This window comes from Eleutherodactylus coqui, chromosome 6 (assembly GCF_035609145.1).
Source record: "Eleutherodactylus coqui strain aEleCoq1 chromosome 6, aEleCoq1.hap1, whole genome shotgun sequence".
Taxonomy (NCBI): domain Eukaryota; kingdom Metazoa; phylum Chordata; class Amphibia; order Anura; family Eleutherodactylidae; genus Eleutherodactylus; species Eleutherodactylus coqui.
The window spans coordinates 188,074,858-188,096,975 of record NC_089842.1 but is presented as its reverse complement, the minus strand read 5'-3'; the positions used below and the strand labels follow the sequence as shown (position 1 = coordinate 188,096,975).

General features: G+C 42.5%; 1 protein-coding gene across 3 annotated transcripts; it reads left to right on the top strand.

The window, feature by feature from the left end:
• Positions 1-92: 92 nt before the first annotated feature.
• Positions 93-20,365, top strand: PPP2R3C (protein phosphatase 2 regulatory subunit B''gamma). 3 transcript variants are annotated; one of them, XM_066608468.1, is made up of 14 exons: positions 93-185; positions 1,552-1,613; positions 6,644-6,765; positions 7,642-7,746; positions 9,237-9,349; positions 9,441-9,538; positions 11,808-11,878; positions 12,532-12,664; positions 14,048-14,103; positions 14,725-14,800; positions 16,774-16,910; positions 18,500-18,637; positions 18,812-18,871; positions 19,990-20,365. In XM_066608468.1, exons 2-14 carry the CDS (start codon positions 1,565-1,567, stop codon positions 20,176-20,178), a joined length of 1,347 nt encoding a protein of 448 aa, XP_066464565.1. In that variant the 5' UTR covers positions 93-185; positions 1,552-1,564; the 3' UTR covers positions 20,179-20,365. The 3 variants fall into 3 exon arrangements, with proteins under 3 accessions (XP_066464565.1, XP_066464566.1, XP_066464568.1); XM_066608469.1 differs by having other exon boundaries at positions 140-161; XM_066608471.1 differs by lacking the exon at positions 93-185 and adding an exon at positions 201-1,239.
• Positions 20,366-22,118: the final 1,753 nt, after the last annotated feature.

Below are 22,118 nucleotides of genomic sequence, written 5' to 3'. Positions count from 1 at the left end.
CGGAGCTTTATATGGAAGGGGTCTACAGAAACATGGCCGCCCGCCTGAAGTCCTCCTGCGGAACGAGAGACATTTATTACAATGCGGTTTTGGTTACATTGTAAGTATTGAGAGAAGTAAGGAAGCGACGCTGTGACTGGCCGGGACGGTGCTGTGCCATGGTAACCAGTACTTACCAGCAACAGGTGAAGGGGGAACCTTGCAGTGGGGACTTTGCTGTTCTGCACTTGGTTGCACTGGGTTTCATCGGCAGGCCATAAAGAGCTTTGCATGGATTTATTCTGCTCTCTGCATGATATAACCACTCATGCCTATGCTTCTCCAGCTATTGGGGAACTACAACTCCCAGCATGCCCTCAGGGCAGCAGGAGAGACCCGGCTTGAAAACTGCTGGAGAATACAGCAATGCTTCATAGGCAGGAGATCCGCCAGATCCATCATGGTGGCACGCGGCGTGTGATAGAGTGCGGTTTTAAATAGATTGCGTTTAGAAAAACGCTTGTCTGAGAAGCCCCATTGAAATCAATGGAGGCTCAGTACAGGGCTTTTAGCGGGCATTTCACCGCCTGTTGTGTGCGAGTGGCATAAAATATTTAACAAATGTGGTGCATTTTAAAGGGGATGTCCAGTAGGGAAAAAATGCTAAAAGTGTATTGCGAGTGAAGTGAATGCGCCTGCTGCTCTGGTTCCCACTGTCCTCCCTTTACATAGCTTGATCATGTGACTGCTGGTCTCAGTCTTGGTTCCTATGGAAACATGTGTCGCCCAATAGGTGTACGACTGAAATTATTCACATGGCGGATTTCGCAGTAGGTCGGACGTGGAATCCGTGCCAAATTCATGGCGTAATCTGCGTTAGAAATAGCTTTAATTGAAATCAGCGCTGCAGTTTATATGGAACAGGTTTTTTTCTGCACACGGATTTCAAATGTCGCATCTTGACGCGGAATTCACAACAGGAGTTCTGCACGCAGATTTGCACTACTGAAGTGGGTTACATCCACGTGCAGGTCTGCAGCTGCTACAAATGCAAATCCATGGCAGAAATGCACATTAAGGGCTCCTGTAGACGGTTGTTTGCGTTTTTTTCACGTGTCTAAGGGCAACATATTTGCGCTGTGAATGAGGCGCTTTTGTGCACGTATTAACGCATTTTACTGTTCTTTTTGTGTTCGCAGGGCATATTCACATGCGGGCGGGATGCACTACGTGGTTTAAAAGGCTATCTAGTCTAATGAGGTCCAGATGTGTTCTTTTTCCCTCGGTTTTGCGTTTTATTCTGTGTATCCCATTGTGTATTGTTTGCGCAACCCCCAAATGTGCACAAAATAGAGTATGTTGTATTTTTTTATTTTTGCACACACGGAAAGTGAGAATGAACCTATTGATATCACTGGGCTGCAGTCTCTGTGTATTGCGCACACGCAATGCTAGCATGCACAAATATGCCTGTGCGAAGGAGCCCATAATGCTCAGATTTCCACTGAAAATTTGATGTGGATCATGATTTGAACATAACTTTATGTATGTATACGTAATTTTGTCTTTTAGATAAAACCAAAAAATGGACTGGAAGAAGAGTCTCAAAGAAAAGTTGGAAAAAGATAATAAAGGTATCGTTATGTAAGAAGTATAAAAAATTCAGCTATTACTCAATTCTATGGTATGGAAAATGCCAAGTCTGCAAAAGTAGGAGCGGCTCTTTTCTGGATAATAACAGTATGATGACCATATACCTCAGGGGTCATATGTGAAGACGGGGGGCACGGTGGTTTGATCTGGAGAGGGTGCTGTGTCACCGGCTCCAGCTGGGCACGGATCCAGGGGGGTACTTGGGACGAGTTTTGGCAATGAGGGTTCCGAGGCAGTAGCCCATAATGCAATAAACCCAGGTTAGGACACTGGTGGGTAACCTCTACCCAGACCTCGCACCTGAGTGGGAGGTAGTATACCAGGATCACAAGTGTCCAGCTCTGCCAGGGAAAGTTTAACTTCAGACATGGACTTCGTATCAATGCTTAATAAGGCCCAACGTCCACGGGCGGATCTGATTTGCGGAATCTGTGCGGGTCACCTGTAAATCAAATCGCCCATAGGGAAGCATGGGCGTCCACACATGAAGTACAGCATGCAGATTTGTTTTGCGGACCTTTCGGTCCGGAGAACAAATCGCAGCATGCTCCATTTCAGTACAGATGGCTCCCGACGTGCGCCAGGATCCGAATCACTGTGAAAACATGGCACTGTTTCCACCCAGTCTTGTGCCAAAATCCTTGCAACTCCCTTTGATCACCCAATCCAGTCTGCGGAGATTCGCTTTAGTATGAAAATATTCGCATGAGTGTAACAAATATTTGCAAATACGTTGGCATTTGTGAGTTTCCTCCTTACATATGGACACAGATTGTCATATTGAGACATCCTCTATAAAGATCCTGTAGACTAGCAAGGCAAATACTTTTATTCAGTCCCTCTTTACAGTAATGTTCTTCCCTCTTAGGGCTCCTTTACAAGGACGTATTTGCACGCGCAATACGCAGAGAATAAATCTCATTGATATCAATGGGTTTGTACACCTTTCCTGTTGTTAGGCGTGCATTTCTCTCATGCACAAAAAAATAGGACCTGCTCTTTCTCGCGCCCTTGTGCAGCAAAGATCACCATAGAAGTCTATGGGAGGTGCGCAATTCTGTAAAAAAAAGAACACATCTGGACCTCATTAGGCTAAATAGCTTTTTAAATCAGTGCGGGGGGAGAGGGTGTTGTGTGCACATATAATTAGGTCTTGCATACCCAAAAAATTTGAGTGCAATGTGCAGATGCGTGCAAATCAACCTTGTTCATAGTGCAAATACACTATATACTAGAATTAATATTTATTTTTAATAAATTTGGTTTAATTTCAAAGTTATAAGAGATTATGCAATTAACAAGATATTATGGTTCATATGTTTAATAGGAATATAACAACCTCTGGTATTGGATAAATACACTCACATAAAATGAAAATGTAATATGAACGAACATATGCCTATAGTTATAAAAAGCTAAAATGTATTATGAACATATGCCTATATGCCTTGATATTCTTTATTCTATATATTATCAAATCAGTTTTATATTGATGAATTTTGCATTGAAATGAAGTATTTGGGTCTAACTTTAGAATACAGACAAAAAATCATGTTTTGGCCATTTAATTATTCGCTGGAATAACAGGTAATAATAATTCATTGCCGTTTATAACAAGTATGCTATTGAATAATATGGAATCCATCCACCATTGTTGTATAAAGACAAATGTTCTATACTAGTATAATCTTTTGATAGACATGTGTTTTGGGCTAGAACTCTTTTCTATCAGATTGTGCATTATGTGTATCCATAAAATTGTGAGTGATTTTTCAAACAAAATGACTTCCACCCTTAGGCCGCCTGCACACGAGCGTTCCGGATTCCGCTAGCGGATTTTCACGCGCGTATGGTATCTAAATGTGCTTGCGGATAGGTGCGGATGCGTGAAAAATCACGCGCAGATGTGTTGCGGAAAAAAACGCGCAGAAAAACCAGCAGACACCCCTTATTGTAAACCCAACCCCTAGAGAACTGCCCATTCCTTGGAAAACAGCATAAAAAAACCAACACCCAGACTCCGTTTTGTCCCTCTTGCTTGTGCGAGTACCGTTAAATTATTCTGGCAACATGCTTTCACCCGGTGAGCAGATGTCTTTGTGGGCATGGTTGATCCATGTAACTTTTTTTCGGGCGCTTCTCCAGCGTGACTTTATTTCAGTCACTGCAAAAAAATTCACAAGAGGAATTCATTACTACAGATTTTGCGTTCTTACATCCTGCATTGGCAAGAAATACTACCTATCTCCCTCTACACATTGCGGGTGTCTGCTGAACAAGGCTATTAACCCAATAAATGCCGCTTCAGTGGCACCAGTGGAAAATACAACTGTTCCCGCAAAAAACAAACAGGGAGGGCTTAGTAACTTGGGCGCATCCTGGCGGCTGATGCACCCGTCTTCCTGCACAAGACGGCCGCAATGCAGAATGGACGTCTTTCCACAGAGCTGGAGGAAAGAACACAAGTCCGGCAATGGAGCCGGTCATGTGCTCTTTTCTGCCAGCGTTGCGGAGAGTCGTCCGTTCTGCAGTGTGACCGTTTTGGTATCGCTGCATCCGTAAAAGTCTGATCTATCAAAGTAATGTATGATTTACCCTGCACGGTGAATGTGGTAAAAAAAAATAAAGAATATACGCCCGAAATGCACTTTTTCGGTCACCCTATTTCCGAGAAAAAATGTAATAAAAGGCGATCAAAAAGTCATCTGTATGCAAAAATGGTACCAACAGAAACGTCAGGACATACCGCACAAAATGAGCCCCCACACAACTATGTCGCCAAAGAAATAAAAAAGTTATTGCACGCAGAAAATGGACACAGAAAATAATTTAAAAAAATAAAATATCTTAAAAAAAAAATAAAAAAAATACAAGTACTACAGCAAAAAAAATACTATATAAGTTTGGTAACGTAGTAATTGTACTGACCCATAGAATAAAAATATCAGGTCGTTTTTGTTGCACTTTGCGCGCTGCAGAAACAGGACGCACCGAAAGATGGTGGAAAGTCTTTTTTTCTCTCTCCGATTACAATTTTTTTAAAGGTTTTTCAGTAAATTATATGGTACAATAAATAGTGCCATTGCAAAATACAACTCGTCCCGCAAAAAACAAGCCCTCATACAGCGACGTCGATGGATAAATAAAGGAACTACGATTTTTTAGGGAGTAGGGGGCAAAAAGCAAAAAAGCTCCGTCAGTAAGGGGTTAAAAGTGGGGATGGGAAAAAAGCACAATAAAAACAAAAGTAAAACTGCTTGGCCACTAAGGGGTTAAAATGAAAAAAAAAGGACATTTGACGCAATAGCGAATAATACTCACGCAAGTTCTTTTCCGCTTCTATTGCGTTCGTCCAGGCATCCCCATAAACCTGAGCGGAGAGTTGAAGCCAGGATTGTTCCTTTCGATTCTTGTCTAGGTACTCTGGGGAGTTACTGTCCCATATGCTAGGGAAGTCCTGCATCATTGCGACAAGTTTGCCCATGTCGATCATTATTCGTTGTGGCTGGTGGCTGGTGACTGATGGCTTGTGGCTGCAGGCTGGTGGCTGGTGGCTGCTGTCTGGTGGATGAGGTGACTGGAAGGGCAGTGCTGCTGCTGAAATTTGCCTGTGAAGCTCTGTGCTGTGTGTTGGGACGCCTCCTACCATGCCTACTTCCTGTAGTCATAGCAACCAGTGACTCCATCCGCAGATGCACTGCGGATGTACTGCGTGAAAAAACGCACCCATTCACTTGTATTGGAGGCTTCACGCGCAGAATCCGACCCAAATTAGAACAGGTCGCAGATTTTTTCAAGCGCGTGAAAAAACGCGATACAAATCCGTCCGTCTGGGGACAACTGCGGATCCTCATAGGAGTATATTGGCTGCGGTCTGGGGCGGACAATGTGCATAAAATAACGCGCTAGAAATTCCGTTCGTGTGCAGGCACCCTTAGGCCGCCTGCAGACGAGCGGGTCGGATCCGGCAGCGAGAATTCTCGCCGCGGGACCCGACCCGAGAGCCTGCAGGGACGAGCGCGTACTCACCCGCGCCTGGCGGCCCCGGCTCTTTCATGTGCCGGCTGCCGCGCAGCCGGCGCATGCGCAGACCGGAGCCGGCAGCCGGGTGAGTGCGTGCCCCGCACAAAAATAGGACATGCCGCGGTTTGTTTGCCGTGCGAGATTTCGTGCGGCCAAACCACGGCCGTCTGCATAGGAGTGCTTATTGTAATGCACTCCTATGCAAACTTTCAGTGGTGGAAATCCCGCGGGAAATACCGCCGCGGGATTTCCGCCCGTGTGCAGGCGGCCTTAGGGAACAGGGTGAGAGGTGTTTTGAAAGGAGAAACAAAGGGTTAATAATCAGGTGTTGTTTTTAATTAGTTTCACTATTTAAATAGGCTAGCAATGTTATTTGTAAGAGGTGATCAAGGCTCATGAGGAGCTGGATCTAGTCCTCTGGACCTGTGATTTTTATATGCACAGATTACAATAAAAGGAGTTTTTATTCACGGCACTTCAAGTTCCCACCTGTTTGATTCTGCTTTACGTATAAATACCACCGGATCGAGTGGTTAATGGAGTATGTGAGTATACTCCTACATGTGAAATATATGCTGCAAGCTGAAGTGGATAAGACGAGGTGAGACTTTTTTTTGCTGCTTTACAAATGTCAAATACACTAGGGCCTTAAGGGCTCATGCCCACGAACGTTGCAGGATATTCCCACAGATTTACGCCACAGGAGTACTGTGATTAAAAACAGAAGTGCCTGCAAGTGATCGCGGAATTCCGCGATCTCCATTAATGCTATAAAAAATCCATTCATGGGCACGGTAAGAGTATATCTCATTCTGTAGAATGGTTGGTTTGGCGGCAAGCACAGGGTTTTCTGCAAGCTCCATTCATATGAATGGACAGTCACATAAATTTCTGCTATAGTTTTGCCACGTGTGACTTCACCCTAATTATATTCTTTCTGTATATTTTATATGTTCGCTTTTTATATAAATATGTATTTATATTTCAGCCAGGAAAAGTGAGGAAGAGTTAAAAGATGAAGAAATGGCCATGTTCACCAAATACTATACAGAATGGAAAGGTGGACAGAAAGACTCGAATTCCCAAAGCATCCCCCGCTTCTACTACAGGGTGAGTGCTGCTCTCCGTCACGGCAACATTAAGTCATCAGAGGGAGCTACATGGAAATTGTGATTCAGCTAATAAGACGTTATAGAATTGCAGATAACTAAACTGCTTACTATAATAGCTTGTTTCTAAAAGTGTCTGGATCCATGTACATCCCAGGTCTATTTTCCATCAATAACATTAATTATAACAAGACTGGTGCAATATACAGTAATGTGCAAAAGTTTTAGATAGGTTTGGAAAAAAATGCTGCAAAGTAAGAATACTTCCAAAAATAGAAGTGTTTAAGTGTTTATTTTTGTTCATGAAGAATGCACCACAAATCTTCTGTGGATGTCGGCTTGCTCAAATCCTTCTGTCTCTACATGTAATCCCAGACAGACTGGATAATGCTGAGATCAGGGCTCTGTGGGGCCATATCATCACTTCCAGGATTCCCTGTTCTTCTTTACGCTGAAGATAGTTCTTAATGAGATTGACTGGATGATGATGAGATCAGGGCTCTGTGGGGCCATGTACTCACTTCCAGGACTCCCTGTTCTTCTTTTCACTGAAGATAGTTCTTAATGACATTGGCTGTAGGTTTGGGGTTGTTGTCCTGCTGCAGAATAAACTTTTAGCCAATCAAATGCCTTTTATTTTAAAAAAGAATCTTACTTGGCAGCATTTATTTCTACATTAGCCTAAAACTATTGCACAGGACTGTGTGTGTGTGTGTGTGTGTGTGTGTGTGTGTATAATATATATAATGACCCCTATTTTAGTATTGCTCTTAGGTGCCGTATAGGAAATGCACATCCCACATCATTAGATATAGTACAATTGTTACAGATAACTGAAAGTACTTTTCTAAAAGCCCTACATTTTTGTTCCACGCAGTTACCAGCAGAGGACGAGGTGTTACAGCAGAAGCTGAGAGAAGAGTCACGCGCTGTCTTTCTACAGAGGAAGAGCCGAGAATTACTTGACAATGAGGAACTGCAGGTGGGATGAGGCCTGATGCTGCAATGGTAGAGGTTCACTAAAGCTGCATGAGGCTAGTTTCATACACAGCACTTTGTTTAAAAAAAACAACAAAGTTTTTCTTGTTGTATTTCATATTCTGTGTCTGTGTTTTTTTTGTTTGTTTGCGCATAACACTTCAGAAGTTACGTCACGCTGGGTTCACACAGGGCGGAACTGCCACGGAATTTCCGTGCAAACCTTATGTACAGAAATTCCGCCTGCAAACTTAAGCTGAGACTAAGCAGCAAAGTGGATGTGATTTGCAGCATGTCGGTTGTATAGTCATTTCCGCTGCAGGCTCTCTCCTCTCTATATAGGTAGAGATGGCCGCAGCAGAATAAGCAGTTTTCCAAACCCACGCCACATGTCTTGGGACATCAGGTGCGGAATTTTTGCGGATATCCGTGTGCTCCCAGCCCCGAACCCAGCCTTAGAGTTTTTAGGGAAATATAAAATGCAAAGTTGTTTTTTTTTTTTGGCTTCTTTTTTCCCACTGACTTCTCTAAAAGACCTGAAAATCTCCAGAGAAGACGCATGTTACAAATGTAGCAAAATAAAATGAAACTGAAAATGCTTGAAATTCATGCAGTTTTAAATACACAGAAATAAGAGTGAGTGAAGGAGCCCTTAAAGGGGTTGTTTCACTACAGCTCTTATCTGAAAAGCAACCCTGGCAACGCTCCGAAGTTTCTAAAGTGTGGGGTATATAAATAAAAAGTAGCAAAAATCTAAAGTCAAAGTTAACAAAGTAAGGGTGCTTTTAGACGGAACAATTATCATTCAAAATATTGTTCAAACGAGTGAAAGTAAACGATAGCTGTTCGGTCAAAATGCGAGTCAACGACTGAACAACGACTGAGAATCGTTGCTAGTCATTCAAATTATGCAGGCATAAAAAAATTGTTGGCTCGTTTAGTTTAAACACTGATCATTTAGTGTTTCATATAGCGAATGTGAAACCCTGAACAATGTTGAATGATTCTCTTTGAACCAGTCAATTATGAATCTCCCTGTCTAAATAGGCTGCATGAGAGCAAACAAGCTACCGATGATGTCACTGGCTCATTTGCTCCTGCAAACGAGAGTCATCCAGTCTAAAAGTCCTATAAAGTTCCTGATTATTAGTGATGTCATTATTACAACGCCATACTCTTAAAGGGGTACTCCAGAGACCTAAAACTGCTTCACAATCATTCTGTCCTTCCTGATTGCTGCTGACCAGGACATATGACTATGGCAGCCAATCACTGGCTATAGAAGGTCACTACAGTAGCCAGTGATTGGCTGCAGCATTCACAGGTCCTGGAAAGTAGCAAGCAGGAAGGATAGTGTGGTTGTGAAGCAATTTTAAGTCTCCAGAATATCCTTTTAATTTTATTTCATGCTGTTTACTATTTTCAAATCTCTTTACTTTCTCCTATATAAGTTGCTTATGTTTTTTTTTGTTTTTTTTGTTTGCATGTTTTTAGAACTTGTGGTTCCTCCTGGACAAGCACCAGTCGCCTCCCATGATTGGTGAGGAAGCCATGATCAACTATACTAACTTCCAAATAGTTGGTGAAAAGGCTGGGCCAAAATGCAAGTGAGTCCTTTTCTACAAATCTATTAGACCTTTACATTTAATAAACCTGTATACCTATAAATCATTTACTACAATTTTTGTTTTTCTCTAGGCCATTTTTTACAGCTAAAGTTTTCAGCAAACTTATTCACAATGATCCATATGGCAGGATATCAATTATGCAGTTTTTCAACTATGTTATGAGAAAAGGTAAATTATTGGCCTGCACTCTACTAATTATGATACATTGCATGCTATTTTATGAATTTTAAGGAACATCTCTGCCCACATAATAAAACTCTTCATAGGATTCACTGTTCGTACAGTCTGCATAATATATTATTTGTTAGAGTAGTGGTCCACTGGATAAGTGATAAATGTATGATCACTAGAACAGGGGTCCCAAACCCCCATTTCAGAGGAGTTTGAAATGTGTGGTGGTCATGCATGTGCACTGCTGCTCAATTCACAGTTTATAAGACTGATAGAGACAGCTGGGTGAAGTAATCAGCTGTTGGCCATAGTACCATAGAGATTGAATGGAGCAGTAATACACGTGCATGACTACACTCCCAACCCAACTGCGTATATTTGTTGCAATTTCCACAAATTCTGTCCAACTTTCCCAGATCTTATCAATTCAAGCAATTTTTGCCAACTGTGATATTTAAAATTATTCCATAAGGATGATTCATTACATCCATCTGTTCCACTCCTGAAAAATTAAAGTGTAACTGTCGTTAAATTTATTTTAAAATGTACAGAATAGGCAACTTTAAGCATTTTTGTAGTAGGTTTTATTAGCTTATTCAGTACATTTTCCCTTCAATATTCCTCTTCTGCTATGCAGATAGGTGAAAACAGTACTAGGAAGTTGCCAGGAAAGCCTGTATTCAACTACAGCTACTAGTCGCCTCTTCTAAAAAATATATATACCTTCATTAATCCAAAATATTAAAAACATTTCTAGGATTTCCAAAACAAATATAAATAAGTGATCTTATATAAACCCCCTATATAGTAACATAGTAACAAAGCCTGCACAGGAAGACCAGTAGAGCCTAAGAATTATCTGACCGTATCTCCTTACTATACTCTCCCTTCTTAAAATACAGGGTGGTCAACCTATTGAGAGCGTCTTTGTCCACCGGTGCCTTGCCACAATATTACCCTATGCAACCCTATTAACAAAGTAATCTTTCAATAGGGATCACAGGGTTTTCCCCCTGCGTTCCTCCCCCTATAGTCCATATAGGGTTCATCAGGGGAATAACTGTCATATCATATAGAGCAGGATCACTAGATGAAAAGACCGCACATCCTGCAAGAAAGATGGGTGACAACCAAGATGAAGAGAACTTATTTACTATCAGGGTTTTCAGTTTAGCAGGTGTACAGTATTGTATGTCACAACCCGATTTACTGATAGCCTGACAGTGCATCGGATCCAGCAGGTAGAGGGCACTGTGAAGAGGAGAAGCAGTGTGCAGCATAGAACGGCTTCTCTATACACAGCGCACCACCGAGGGAAAGCGCTGTGGAGGCTGAAGAGAAATACTAAACATAACGTTGGGGACAAATGTGGGGCACAGAGAAAAGTATTATGTTTGTAAGAGCAATAAAATATACAGAGCTGGCTGCATTAAGAAAATGTTATAATGGGAAGAACTGTGTCTTCAGCTGCAATAGTGAGAACAGTGCAGGCACAGATAGAGCTCATTCTTCTGCTATGCTGTTAGGTGAATACAGACTTCTCTTCACCCAGCTGCATAGTTTTGAATAAGAAATGTACAGAATAGGCTAATAAACCTATTGCAAAAATATTCAATGTCATATACTGATTAACCTTGACTCCTAACTCAGTTCCCAGATATTTAAAATAGGCATTAAATACATTAGTCGAGAGAGAATAAGAGCCAAAATGGGAGAATTGTGGCTCTGCTGACGGGAGAAGAGGACAAGTGGACCAGGCATGTAAGAAAAATTCGGCAACGCATTTCTGTGTTGGACAGACACCTTTTTGGGTGATTACTCTGGTCTTGGCTCCTATTCTCTCTACAGTTGCAGAGGTGTTTGCTTCGATCCATCCCAGGGATGGCAGCAGTTGACATATATGCTCTTCAGTTTGTTGTGCCTACTTACACAACCCAGCTTGGTTAGCGCTATCCTTCTTCCTGCTATCCACCTGTTAATTCTCTTCCAGTGGTCCTCTGCACTATGCAGTGCCTCTTTTATTCCAGTGATTAAATATATTTATCACTTAACCATAAGATCCCCAGCAATCACAAGAATGGCAGTCCCCTAGTCCTCTGTGGGAATGGACATCTAGTGCACATGTGTGATCACCACTCCATTCACTTCTATAGAACAGATAGACAGAGCTAAATCCTGCACTGTCTCCAGACAGTGAATGGAGCAGTGATCACACATGCTCACTGTCCTTTTAGGTGGTACTAATGGCTGCATTCTTTTCTTCTAGTGTGGCTCCACCAAACAAGGATAGGTTTAAGCCTGTATGATGTGGCTGGACAAGGCTACCTGAGAGAGTCGGTATGTTGCTGGCTCTATACTTTAATATTTCTCTGCAGTATAAGGGTACAATTAAAGTCTGTATATTTAAACTTTGCAATAAATGATTGCACAATTTATGCTTATTCATCATGGGAGCCGTAAATTGAAGCTCCTGTGATGAAATAGTATGCAAGGCTAAAGAAGAGTTGTACCCATCCAGTTCAGCCTATTATCTTGCAATGTTGATCCAGAGGAAGGCAAAAAAAACCTATGAGGTAAAAGCCAATCTTCCTCATTTTAGGGAAAAAAATCCTTCCTGACTCCAAATCTGGCAATCAGAATAATCCCCGAATCCCCCCTGAAATAATCAGTGACTATAACATATAACATTGTAACGCTCAAGAAAGGCATACAGGCCCCTCTTGTACTCCTTTAGTGAGTTTGCCATCACCACGTCCTCAGGCAGAGAGTTCCATAGTCTCACTGCTCTTACAGTAAAGAACCCCCTTCTATGTTGGTGTAGAAACCTTCTTTCCTCTAAACATAGAGGGTGCCCCCTTGTTCTTCTCATGTGTCCCTAGACTTCTTTTCTTTTATTAGGTTTGAAAGGCACAAAAAAGTCTAATGGGATTGGCAGTAGATAAATATAGGATATTTATCTAGTAACTGATAACTTCATTATTCTTCTACAGGACTTGGAGAATTATATCCTTGAGCTTATTCCAACCCTGCCCCAGCTGGATGGTTTAGAGAAGTCCTTCTATTCTTTCTATGTCTGCACTGCTGTCCGGAAATTCTTCTTTTTCCTAGATCCTCTAAGGACAGGTAATATAAAGATTAGTCATGCAATTAAAGGTCTTTAAACTCTAGGTGTTTTTTTTCCTACTTGTCAGCTGGTTTTCCATTTTGTTGGGGTAATTGCAGTATTTCTCTGTGCTAAATAGTGTATGCACCAGAGAGGTTGCCTCTGTAGAAATGGGGCCTGTTGCAGGTTAGTCTTGTGCCCCCGTTAATGGGGTGAGAACTTGCAGAAGGATGCGTTCTTCAAAGCTGCAGCATGTTTGCAAGCAAGGAGGTGGAAATGGCAGCACCCCTTTTTCTGGATTAATAGAATATTTGACCTAATTTCTATCTTTTCTATCACCCCTTCCTTTATGTACACTAGTGCCCAATAGTTTATTAGCTCACTTTAAAAAAACTATTTCAGATGAAACACCAGCGCATAAACATGAAATGCAACATACAATTTGCAGAGAATTCAGAAAAGTTTCCATTACTGTGTTAAACCTAAACCTATCCGTAAGGAAATACTTAGCAATGTTCATCAAACTACTAACGACCACTTGTCTTAATGTTTGTGTGTGAGTGCTTCTTATGCTCCACCCCTGCTGATGTAATCGCTGCACCCCCTTGTGACACCATTAGAGGTCCTACAACTTATATAAAAACACAGAGTCTGACCGACAGAAGAACACCACACTTAGGGCTCTTCAAAGGGGAGAACAAAAATAACACACTGAGAATACAACCAAGCCGTTATTATCTCAGAAGACACAACTCAGCAGTCCTGGCAGAAGACAACAACCTACCACCACCACAGAGATCCAGTGGGCTAAAGGACCTGTGGTGATGTCACTGTTGTCGGAGAAGCCAAGCTGTGTGTGGGGTGTAATAGAGCTGTGTGTGTGTGTGCACATGTACCAGCACCAGCACCAGAAACACTGGTACTATAATTTCCTACACAACTCAGCAGTCCTGACTCACATTGACTCACCACCACCACAGAGATGCAATGTGATAACGGACCTGTGGTGATGTCACTGCTGTGGGAGGAGCCAAGCTGTGTTTGTCTTGTGTGGTAATTAAGCTGCTGTGAGTGTGATGTGCCATCAGAAAAACTGCTACTATAATGTCCTAATAATTACTAGAAATTGTATTAAAAAGGGACTGTCTCATCAGAAACACACACCCGTCTCAGAACACAACTGCTGATAATGATGTAGCTGGGGCAGCCATGGCCAGCCAGGCTTTCTCTCTGTTCTGGTTCAAAAAGGGATTCCAAGCAGTCGGACCCCATTCTATGGTGCCCATAGGTCCTAATAGAGCATACGGAAAGGGGTTGTCTTTATGAGGCAGTCCCTTTTTAGTTGTATGCATTTACAAAGCAACTTTACTATGTTGCTAATCACTTGCAATTTTTGTTTTCAGGGAAGATAAAAATACAGGATATTTTAGCTTGTAGCTTTTTGGACGATTTACTTGAGGTAAGTGGTTTCAGCATTTTTCCTGCATATAATTTCCAATTTCTACATTTGGCTGCATAGAGGTTATTTATTATACTCACAAAACCTAAAAATTGGCACAGTTGTTTGCAAAAACTGGTCAAAGCACCATTTTCAGTTAGGGCTCATTCATATGGGCTTTTTTTTCTGTATTAGGCCTGGTTCACAGGGGCTACAAAATCGCAGGATCTTGTAGCGATGCGACATTGCTACAAAATGCATGTATGTGAAGCCAATGGTTTCCAATGGGTTCTTTCAGGCTACAAAACATCTCATGCGAAAGAACCCATAGGAAACCAGGGGCTTCACATACATGTGATGTCACATCGCTACAAAATCATGCACTTTTGTAGCCCATGTGAAACATGGGCTGGATTTGCCCTTTTTTTTTTTTTTTTTTTTTTAAAGGGACCTAGGTATTGGGTACAGGCCCCTTCTAATTCATGCTGTCACTTTAAACCGCACCTGTCATCTTCATTGGATTTTGTTGTTGCAATGACAAACTGTCAGCCAGTAATTTCAGTTTTCTTTCACAGACTTTATGGTTTCGCTCTGGGCTCTTCATGCACCACAGTTAATAAGTGACTTACTCTGTTTTTACAGCTGCGAGATGAAGAACTTTCTAAAGAGAGCCAAGAATCTAACTGGTTTTCTGCCCCCTCCGCACTGAGGGTTTATGGTAAGTTCCATTTATTTTAATGGGAATTATAAAATCCCATGCAGATATGTACAAAATGCAAATCTATAGTAATATTAAAAACCTTCAGTCAACCAAATTGACTACCCCTACAGCTTCCACAACACCAGAAGAGTCGTCTTAGTTTTGTAGTGATAAAAGATCAGGTATGCATCACTTTTCAAGAGTTTGAGAAAGCTAGGTGGCAGATAAAACCAAGCAGGGTTCATACGCGTCATGGAAAACCTGGAATTTGATGAAAGTCATGGCATACTTGGAAATGTCATGGAATTTTCTGATTTTTGTCATGGATTTTTGTTTTCTGTCATTACATTTTTTCTGAGTCTTGCTAAGAGTGGAATCGGTGCTTTTTTTCACCCGTATCACTGAAATGACTATTGTATTTAAGTTAATTGACTACAGTTCATATGCTAAAGCTCAGAGGGTGGCTGGGGGATCGACAGAATCACAGAAGCTGGTTTGTCAAAATATTCACTCTAAATTTTCATTTTAGAGCTTTCTAAAGTTCTCAGTTGATGTTTTTGAAAGTTCATTTTGCAAAAAGAAATATATATTTGTATAATAATAATTTCTGAGATTCTTGTGTGTTTTAGTTATGTTTGTCTGAAATAATTTCTTTATTCCATTACAATCCAGTGTTGTGTTTAACACTACAGGTCAGTGATGGCAAACCTATGGCACCGCTCACCACTTGTGAATGCTGGCAGGGGCTGCAGCTCCCCTTCCAGCACGCGTATTAACTTTTTCCACACCACTTCTGCCCTATTCAGCAATTCCAGCAACCTGATTGGTTGTTTGGGTTTGCTGATTCACCCCCCAGTGAAGGGGAGCTGAATCGGCCAACTCAAACAACCAATAAGGTTGGTATGGAAAAAGTTAATATGCCCTCGATACTGGTGTATTATGTCGCCACCGGAAGTAAGGGGTGGCGACATAATACATCTGTCACCCAACTGATTTACGTCCCCAGCTTCTGATTGGCTGGGGACGGAGGACTGCAGAGAGGCTGAGAGCGGCAGCAAAGGTACCACAGAGCCTGCCCAGCGGCCCCGGCATACAGTACAGTGCCGACCTTGGGAGCTGCGGCGGCAGAGACTGAGAGGTGCAGGATGACATTGCAGAGCGCACCACAACTGTGAGTGGGGAGGGGGTAAGGGAAGGGGGGGGGCAGCGGTGGGATGCCGCCATTACAGCTGGGGGGCCGCGGTGGGATGCCGCCATTACAGCTGGGGGGCCGCGACGGGATGTCGCCGTTACAGCTTGGGGGCCGCGGCGGGATGTCGCCGTTGGGGGGCCGCGGCGGGATGTCGCCGTTGGGGGGCCGCGGCGGGATGTCGCTATTACCGCTGTCTATTTTGAAGCAGCCCTGTCCTTTTTAGAACAACGGGGGTAAAATCATACATAGTGATAAGCCCCGCCCCCTGACGTGTTGGTACATTGCGATAAATAAGTGGGTTTTGGGTTGGAGTTTGGGCACTCTGTCTCTAAAAGGTTCGCCATCACTGGCCTAGGCCAAAGGAATTAAGAAATTGTTTTGGATAAATATAACTAAAAACACACAATCGCAATACTTACAGTCTTAAAAATACAAAAATATTTCAGATTTTAAAGTGCATTGAAGTTTTGTTCTCAACCAGCCTCTCATGGTTGGGGATTTTTTATAAAAATTTATTTTTTAAATTCTTTAACTGGAAATAGCTTGACTTAGCAGGGTGTGCCTCTTATTATTTTTTATATAAAACAATTAAAAAAACGTGTATTTCGAGTTCCGTGGGTGTCATTGAAAATCAAGATTTTGTCATGGAAATTTTTTTAATAACCTGTATGAACTCATCCAAGAACTAACTTAATACCGTTTTTAAGAACCTGGGAGAAGCGACCTGTCTTTTTTTTTTTTTGTTTGTTTGTTTTTCTCTTTAAACATTTTTGCATTTCTTCACCTCATCAATATCTAGGTCAGTACCTGAATCTTGATAAGGACCACAATGGGATGTTAAGCAAAGAAGAGCTGTCCCGGTATGGAACTGGTACCTTGACCAGCGTCTTCTTAGATCGGGTGTTCCAGGAGTGCTTGACTTATGATGGCGAGATGGTAAGCACCTTTAAACATTAAAGGCCCATTTAGACGGGGCGAATGTCGGGCACACGATGCCCGACACTCATCCCTGCATACGCTCTCTATCATGCTGTTGCACAGGACCTAGTATCGCTGGCTCGCTCACAGAGCGGCCAGCAGGGGGGCGGGAAGGCTGGAGGAGATTTCACTCCTCTCTCCCTCCGCCCCTCTCCATTAACTTAACATAGCAGCTGTTTAGTATTGAACAGCCGCTATGTTGATTCAATGGAGAGGGGCGGGGGAGCGCAGGAAGAGAAATCTCCTCCAGCCGCCCTGCTGTGAGTCAGCGATACTAGCTTCCGTGTAGCAGTTTCGGGCATCATTTGCAAGACATTCGTCCCGTCTAAATGGGCCTTAAGGGTGATTTTCAACAGTTGAATTGTTGGTTTTACTGTGCAGATTCCACACTGAAAACCCACATCACTTTGCAGTGGATTTTGCTGTGGTTTTCAAAGACACTCTCTTCATCTACCCACAATGTAAAAAAAACTTGTTTTTAATCTGCAAGCATAACATGATATTAAAGTGCTAAGATATTTAAAATGTTTTGTAAATGCAGCTAAAGTGATTAAAAAGAAGGTATACTCACCAATTCAATGTGCGCCATTCCCATCCTCCCTGCCAGGCAGTAGTGATGTGCCTGTATACCCACTTAACCACTGTAGCCTATCGCTGGCTTCAGCAATCTCCAATATACCACTGAGACCATTGACTGGCTGCAGCGTTCATGTGGAAATATGGGCACATAACAGCTGCAGTCATATAAACAAAGTCCAGCAGGGAGGACCGTTGCTGCGGCAGAAGATCAAATGAGGGAGTATAGCTTCTTTTGTTATTTTATTACATTTTTTACACTTAAAAATGTATCAGTATCTTTGACAACCAGTTTAACCTCCAGCACTGCAGGGAAATAGTTTCTACTTCTGGAAACTTAACATTGCTATTCACATTGAAAAGGACTAGTGGTACATTTCCATATGCCTTGTTTGCACTTATGGGCCCAGCTGTTAGGGAGAGAAAGGCCGCCTGTAGACGGCCGGGTCGGATCCCCTTGCGAGAATTCTCGCAGCGGGACCCGACCCTCTCCCCTGCAGGGACCAGTGCGGGTATCGCAGCTCTGGCTCTCTGATGTGCCGGCTGCTGGCCAGCCGGCGTCGGGAGTGACATTTCTGTGCGGGCCTCTGCGAGACCTGCACAGAAATAGAACATGCCGTGACTTATTTTCCACATCAGATTTCACACGGTCAAATCGTGGCCATCTGCCTAGGATTGTGTTTTTTAATGCAATCCTATGGCGGCTTCCACGGGCGGAAATTCTGCGGGAAATCCCGCCGCAGAATTTCCGCCTGTGTGCAGGGGGCCAAAGATTGGGCCATTAGTGAGGGAAGGTGATTTGGGATTGATGGCTCCAATGCTGGGGCTTTCACTAAGCCAATAGACAGCATACTGCAGTGCTGAAAGTAGACTTGGCCTAAAGAATGGCAATAGTACAGGCCCTTGTAAAAATCTGTTTAATGTTACATTTTCAGTCACTTACTGCTATTTCTGTTTTCACCTCCTTTCAGGACTATAAGACCTATTTGGACTTTGTTTTGGCACTGGAGAACAGGAAAGAGCCAGCTGCTCTGCAGTATATATTCAAGCTTCTGGACATCGAGAACAAAGGCAACCTGAATGTGTTTTCACTGAATTACTTCTTCAGGGTAGGTTGTCAGTAGCAGTTGGAATTTGACTACAGGTCATTTATACTACCAGATATCGGGCATGAACATTCCATCGGACGTTGGTTCTCGCCTGACAGTCAGGCTGTGTGAAAGGACTAACGATCAGCTGATGAATGAGCTTGCTGATCGTCTCTTAATTTTCCATCTTAATAGGCTATTCAGGAACAAATGAAAATTCATGGACAAGATCCTGTCTCTTTTCAAGATGTAAAGGTATATATGTATTAATGTAGCTCCACTCACAAAAGACCAGCTCCTGTCCATTAACTGCTGAACTACATGGGACGGTTTGCTTTTGCAAATATATGAATGTAGACCTACATGTGGATGACTCTAAAAGGATTATACTTTAGAACAGTGTCCCCCAACTCCAGTCCTCAGGGACCCCAACAGGTCATGTTTTCAGGATTTCCTCAGTGTTGCACAGGTGATGTCATTTTTGTCAGTGCCACATACATTGCAACAGGAGTTCTTACTATAGGATATCCTGAAAACATGACCTGTTGGTGGTCCTTCAGGACTGGAATTGGGGACCCCTGCTTTATACCGTGTTTCCCCGATAGTAAGACACCCCCGATTGTAAGATGTATCGGGGGTTTCAGGGGGGTCGGCCAATGTAAGCTGTACCCCGAAAGTAAGACATATGTCTTACTTTCGGGGAAACACGGGGGTATTGCCGCCTCCCTCTGATCTTAAAGGGGTTGTCCCGCGCCGAAACTGGTTTTTTTTCAACCCCCCCCCCCCCCCCGTTCGGCGCGAGACAACCCCGATGCAGGGGTTAAAAAAGAACACCGGAGAGTGCTTACCTGAATCCCCGCGCTCCGGTGACTTCTTACTTACCTTGTGAAGATGGCCGCCGGGATCTTCACCCTCGGTGGACCGTAGGGCTTCTGTGCGATCCATTGCCGATTCCAGCCTCCTGATTGGCTGGAATCGGCACGTGACGGGGCGGAGCTACACGGAGCCGGCATCCTGCACGAGCGATCCCATTCATAAAAGTCGGCTCCATGGAAACGAGGACGCTAGCAACGGAGCAGGTAAGTGAAAAACTTCTTATAACTTCTGTATGGCTCATAATTAATGCACAATGTACATTACAAAGTGCATTAATATGGCCATACAGAAGTGTATTTTTTCCAATATAAGACATACCCCGAAAGTAAGACATAGTGGGGCTTTTGGGGATAAAAAGAAAGTAAGACACTGTCTTACTTTCGGGGAAACACGGTAGTACAGAATAAGCAACACCGACTTATGTTTTAGTACACTATAAAGGCAACCAGGTAATACTAGTCCTACTAAATATAACTTTTTTTTTTTTTTATTTCTAGGATGAAATCTTCGACATGGTAAAACCTAAAGATCCCCTTCGAATTACACTCCAAGATCTTATCCAAAGCAGCCAAGGGGACACTGTGTGCAGTATTCTTATAGATCTTAATGGGTTCTGGACTTATGAAAATCGAGAAGTCCTGGTAGCCACAGATGGAGAAAGCCCGGCTGACATTGAAGATACATAGATACCCACTCATTGTCCAAACTTAGCCCTAAATGTTCTCCGTGTTATGGGATTTTTTTCAGAATTTTACATTGGAAATGTGTATGAACTTATACCACATATAACAAGTATGCACCACGTGACACTAACTGCACACAGTTGTACAATGCACTTATGGTCCCATGGCAAATACAGTTGAAGCACATAAAGCCATTTGTGTTGTGCTGTAAAAGCCATTTTCAAAGTAAACTTATCTTTTAAAGTTTTTTGGCATTGGGGGCTGAACGGCAGATTTTAGAATGCAAAGTTCTTTTCCTATTTATTTTTATTTTTTTTTTAATATATGGTAATTTCAAATATTGTTCCAACTGTGTGAGTTGTAGTGTCTTCTAAAACAATTCTACCAGGTGTTTCAATTATTGGTTTAAAATTTTGGGTTATATCCAAAAGCAGTACAAATGTGCGGCATATAATGACAAGTACAATGTTAGCATATGGTGTGCTAAGAGCAGTTTAACATCTGCTTTACCCTTTTCCCTACTTTTCTCAGAAACTTTTTACAAGTCTCCTTCTGCGTTTGTCAATGCTAGATCTGCCTTTCTCTTCTAGACCTTAGCCAGAGTTCTGCTCTAGCATGGCATTATTAATGTGCACCTGTCTTTTCTGCACAGTTATAAATTAACAGAACTTCCCTTTAAGCCTCAATCACATCAGCACTGGTTTAGCTATGGGAGCTGGATAACACTCTCCACAGATCGTGTGAACGGGTAATGTCACAGCTAATTACAATAGCTCGAAAATCACCCGTTCACGTGATCTTTAGTGCAATATATCTGCAATCTTTTCGTCTGAACGAGGCCTTAAGCTACATATAAGTCTGCAGTGCAACTTAGATTTCATTCAGTGCTCCCATCCTGATATAGTGAACTCATTATGTTACCCATGCCTGTTGGGTAACTCATAATGTTCTATGAGTGCAGATAATACGTATTTTTACAATGGTTTTGCAGGCATATTCTCCTACTTGGTCTGACAATAATAGAGAGAGATGCAACTACATGCCAGACGGAACAGTTGCTAAACCAAACTGCCTGGCACACTTCAAGCAGCAAGTATAGTCTTAATTAGATTATGAACCTTTAATTATTTCAGTTCATCTGGCAAATTTTGATATAAGATCGCAAAAATGCTGCTTTGAAATCATTCTATTTACTGAAGATAAAGATTTGTTCAAAACCTATCGTGTGTGAAGAAGTAATCATGTCTGGCTGTGGCTAGCGAATATGAACCCAACGGTCATTTGAATTTGGTTCAGACCAGGAGCACACTACTGTATTTCAGTCATAATACAGAATGGTGTCTGCCGGCCTGACTGCAGGTTTCCTGACCATTACTCCGAGCATCATACATTCCTGTGATGCTTGATTGTCAAGGCAAGATACCCGTGGTCTAGTTGGCATGCACTTTTGTATTATGGACACAAAACGGTTGAAATACAATAGCGTCCTCCCAGCCTAAAGGCAGTCTGTTAGTGAAATACAAAAAAAAAAAAGCTTAAGATCAAAGACCATACTATTTTCTCGGCACAGCCACAAAATCGCTGTTTTCACATGGCAAGCAGGGTGTGCAAATAAGCTGCAACTAGTTCAGAGAACTGGTTTAGGCTCTCTTCCCCCTTCATCCTCACAAATCCCACAACTTGGTTACTGGGAGACAACTCTAGCACCCTTGAGCTAGAAATAGTGTGTTCTAGCTGCGCTTCTGGAACTGGTGCATGTTCGGTGACATTCCCTGCAGTGGCCATCAGGCTGAGGTCACTGCGCATGTGCTGTATAAGGGATATCTCTCCCCCCCCCCCCCTTACCTGGAGGAAGTTGAACTGACATCAGATCAGAAGTATTCCATAGCAACAGTCAAGGGTCTTATCTCGAAGACTGAACATGCATGAGGCTGTAAGCTCTA

Bases quoted from the DNA above. Each gene is read 5' to 3' on its own strand.
- PPP2R3C (XM_066608468.1), top strand. From the start codon at position 1,565: ATGGACTGGAAGAAGAGTCTCAAAGAAAAGTTGGAAAAAGATAATAAA. The intron at 9,350-9,440 runs GTGAGTCCTTTT...GTTTTTCTCTAG, and splicing joins AAGGCTGGGCCAAAATGCAA to GCCATTTTTTACAGCTAAAG. The intron at 11,879-12,531 runs GTATGTTGCTGG...ATTCTTCTACAG, and splicing joins AAGGCTACCTGAGAGAGTCG to GACTTGGAGAATTATATCCT.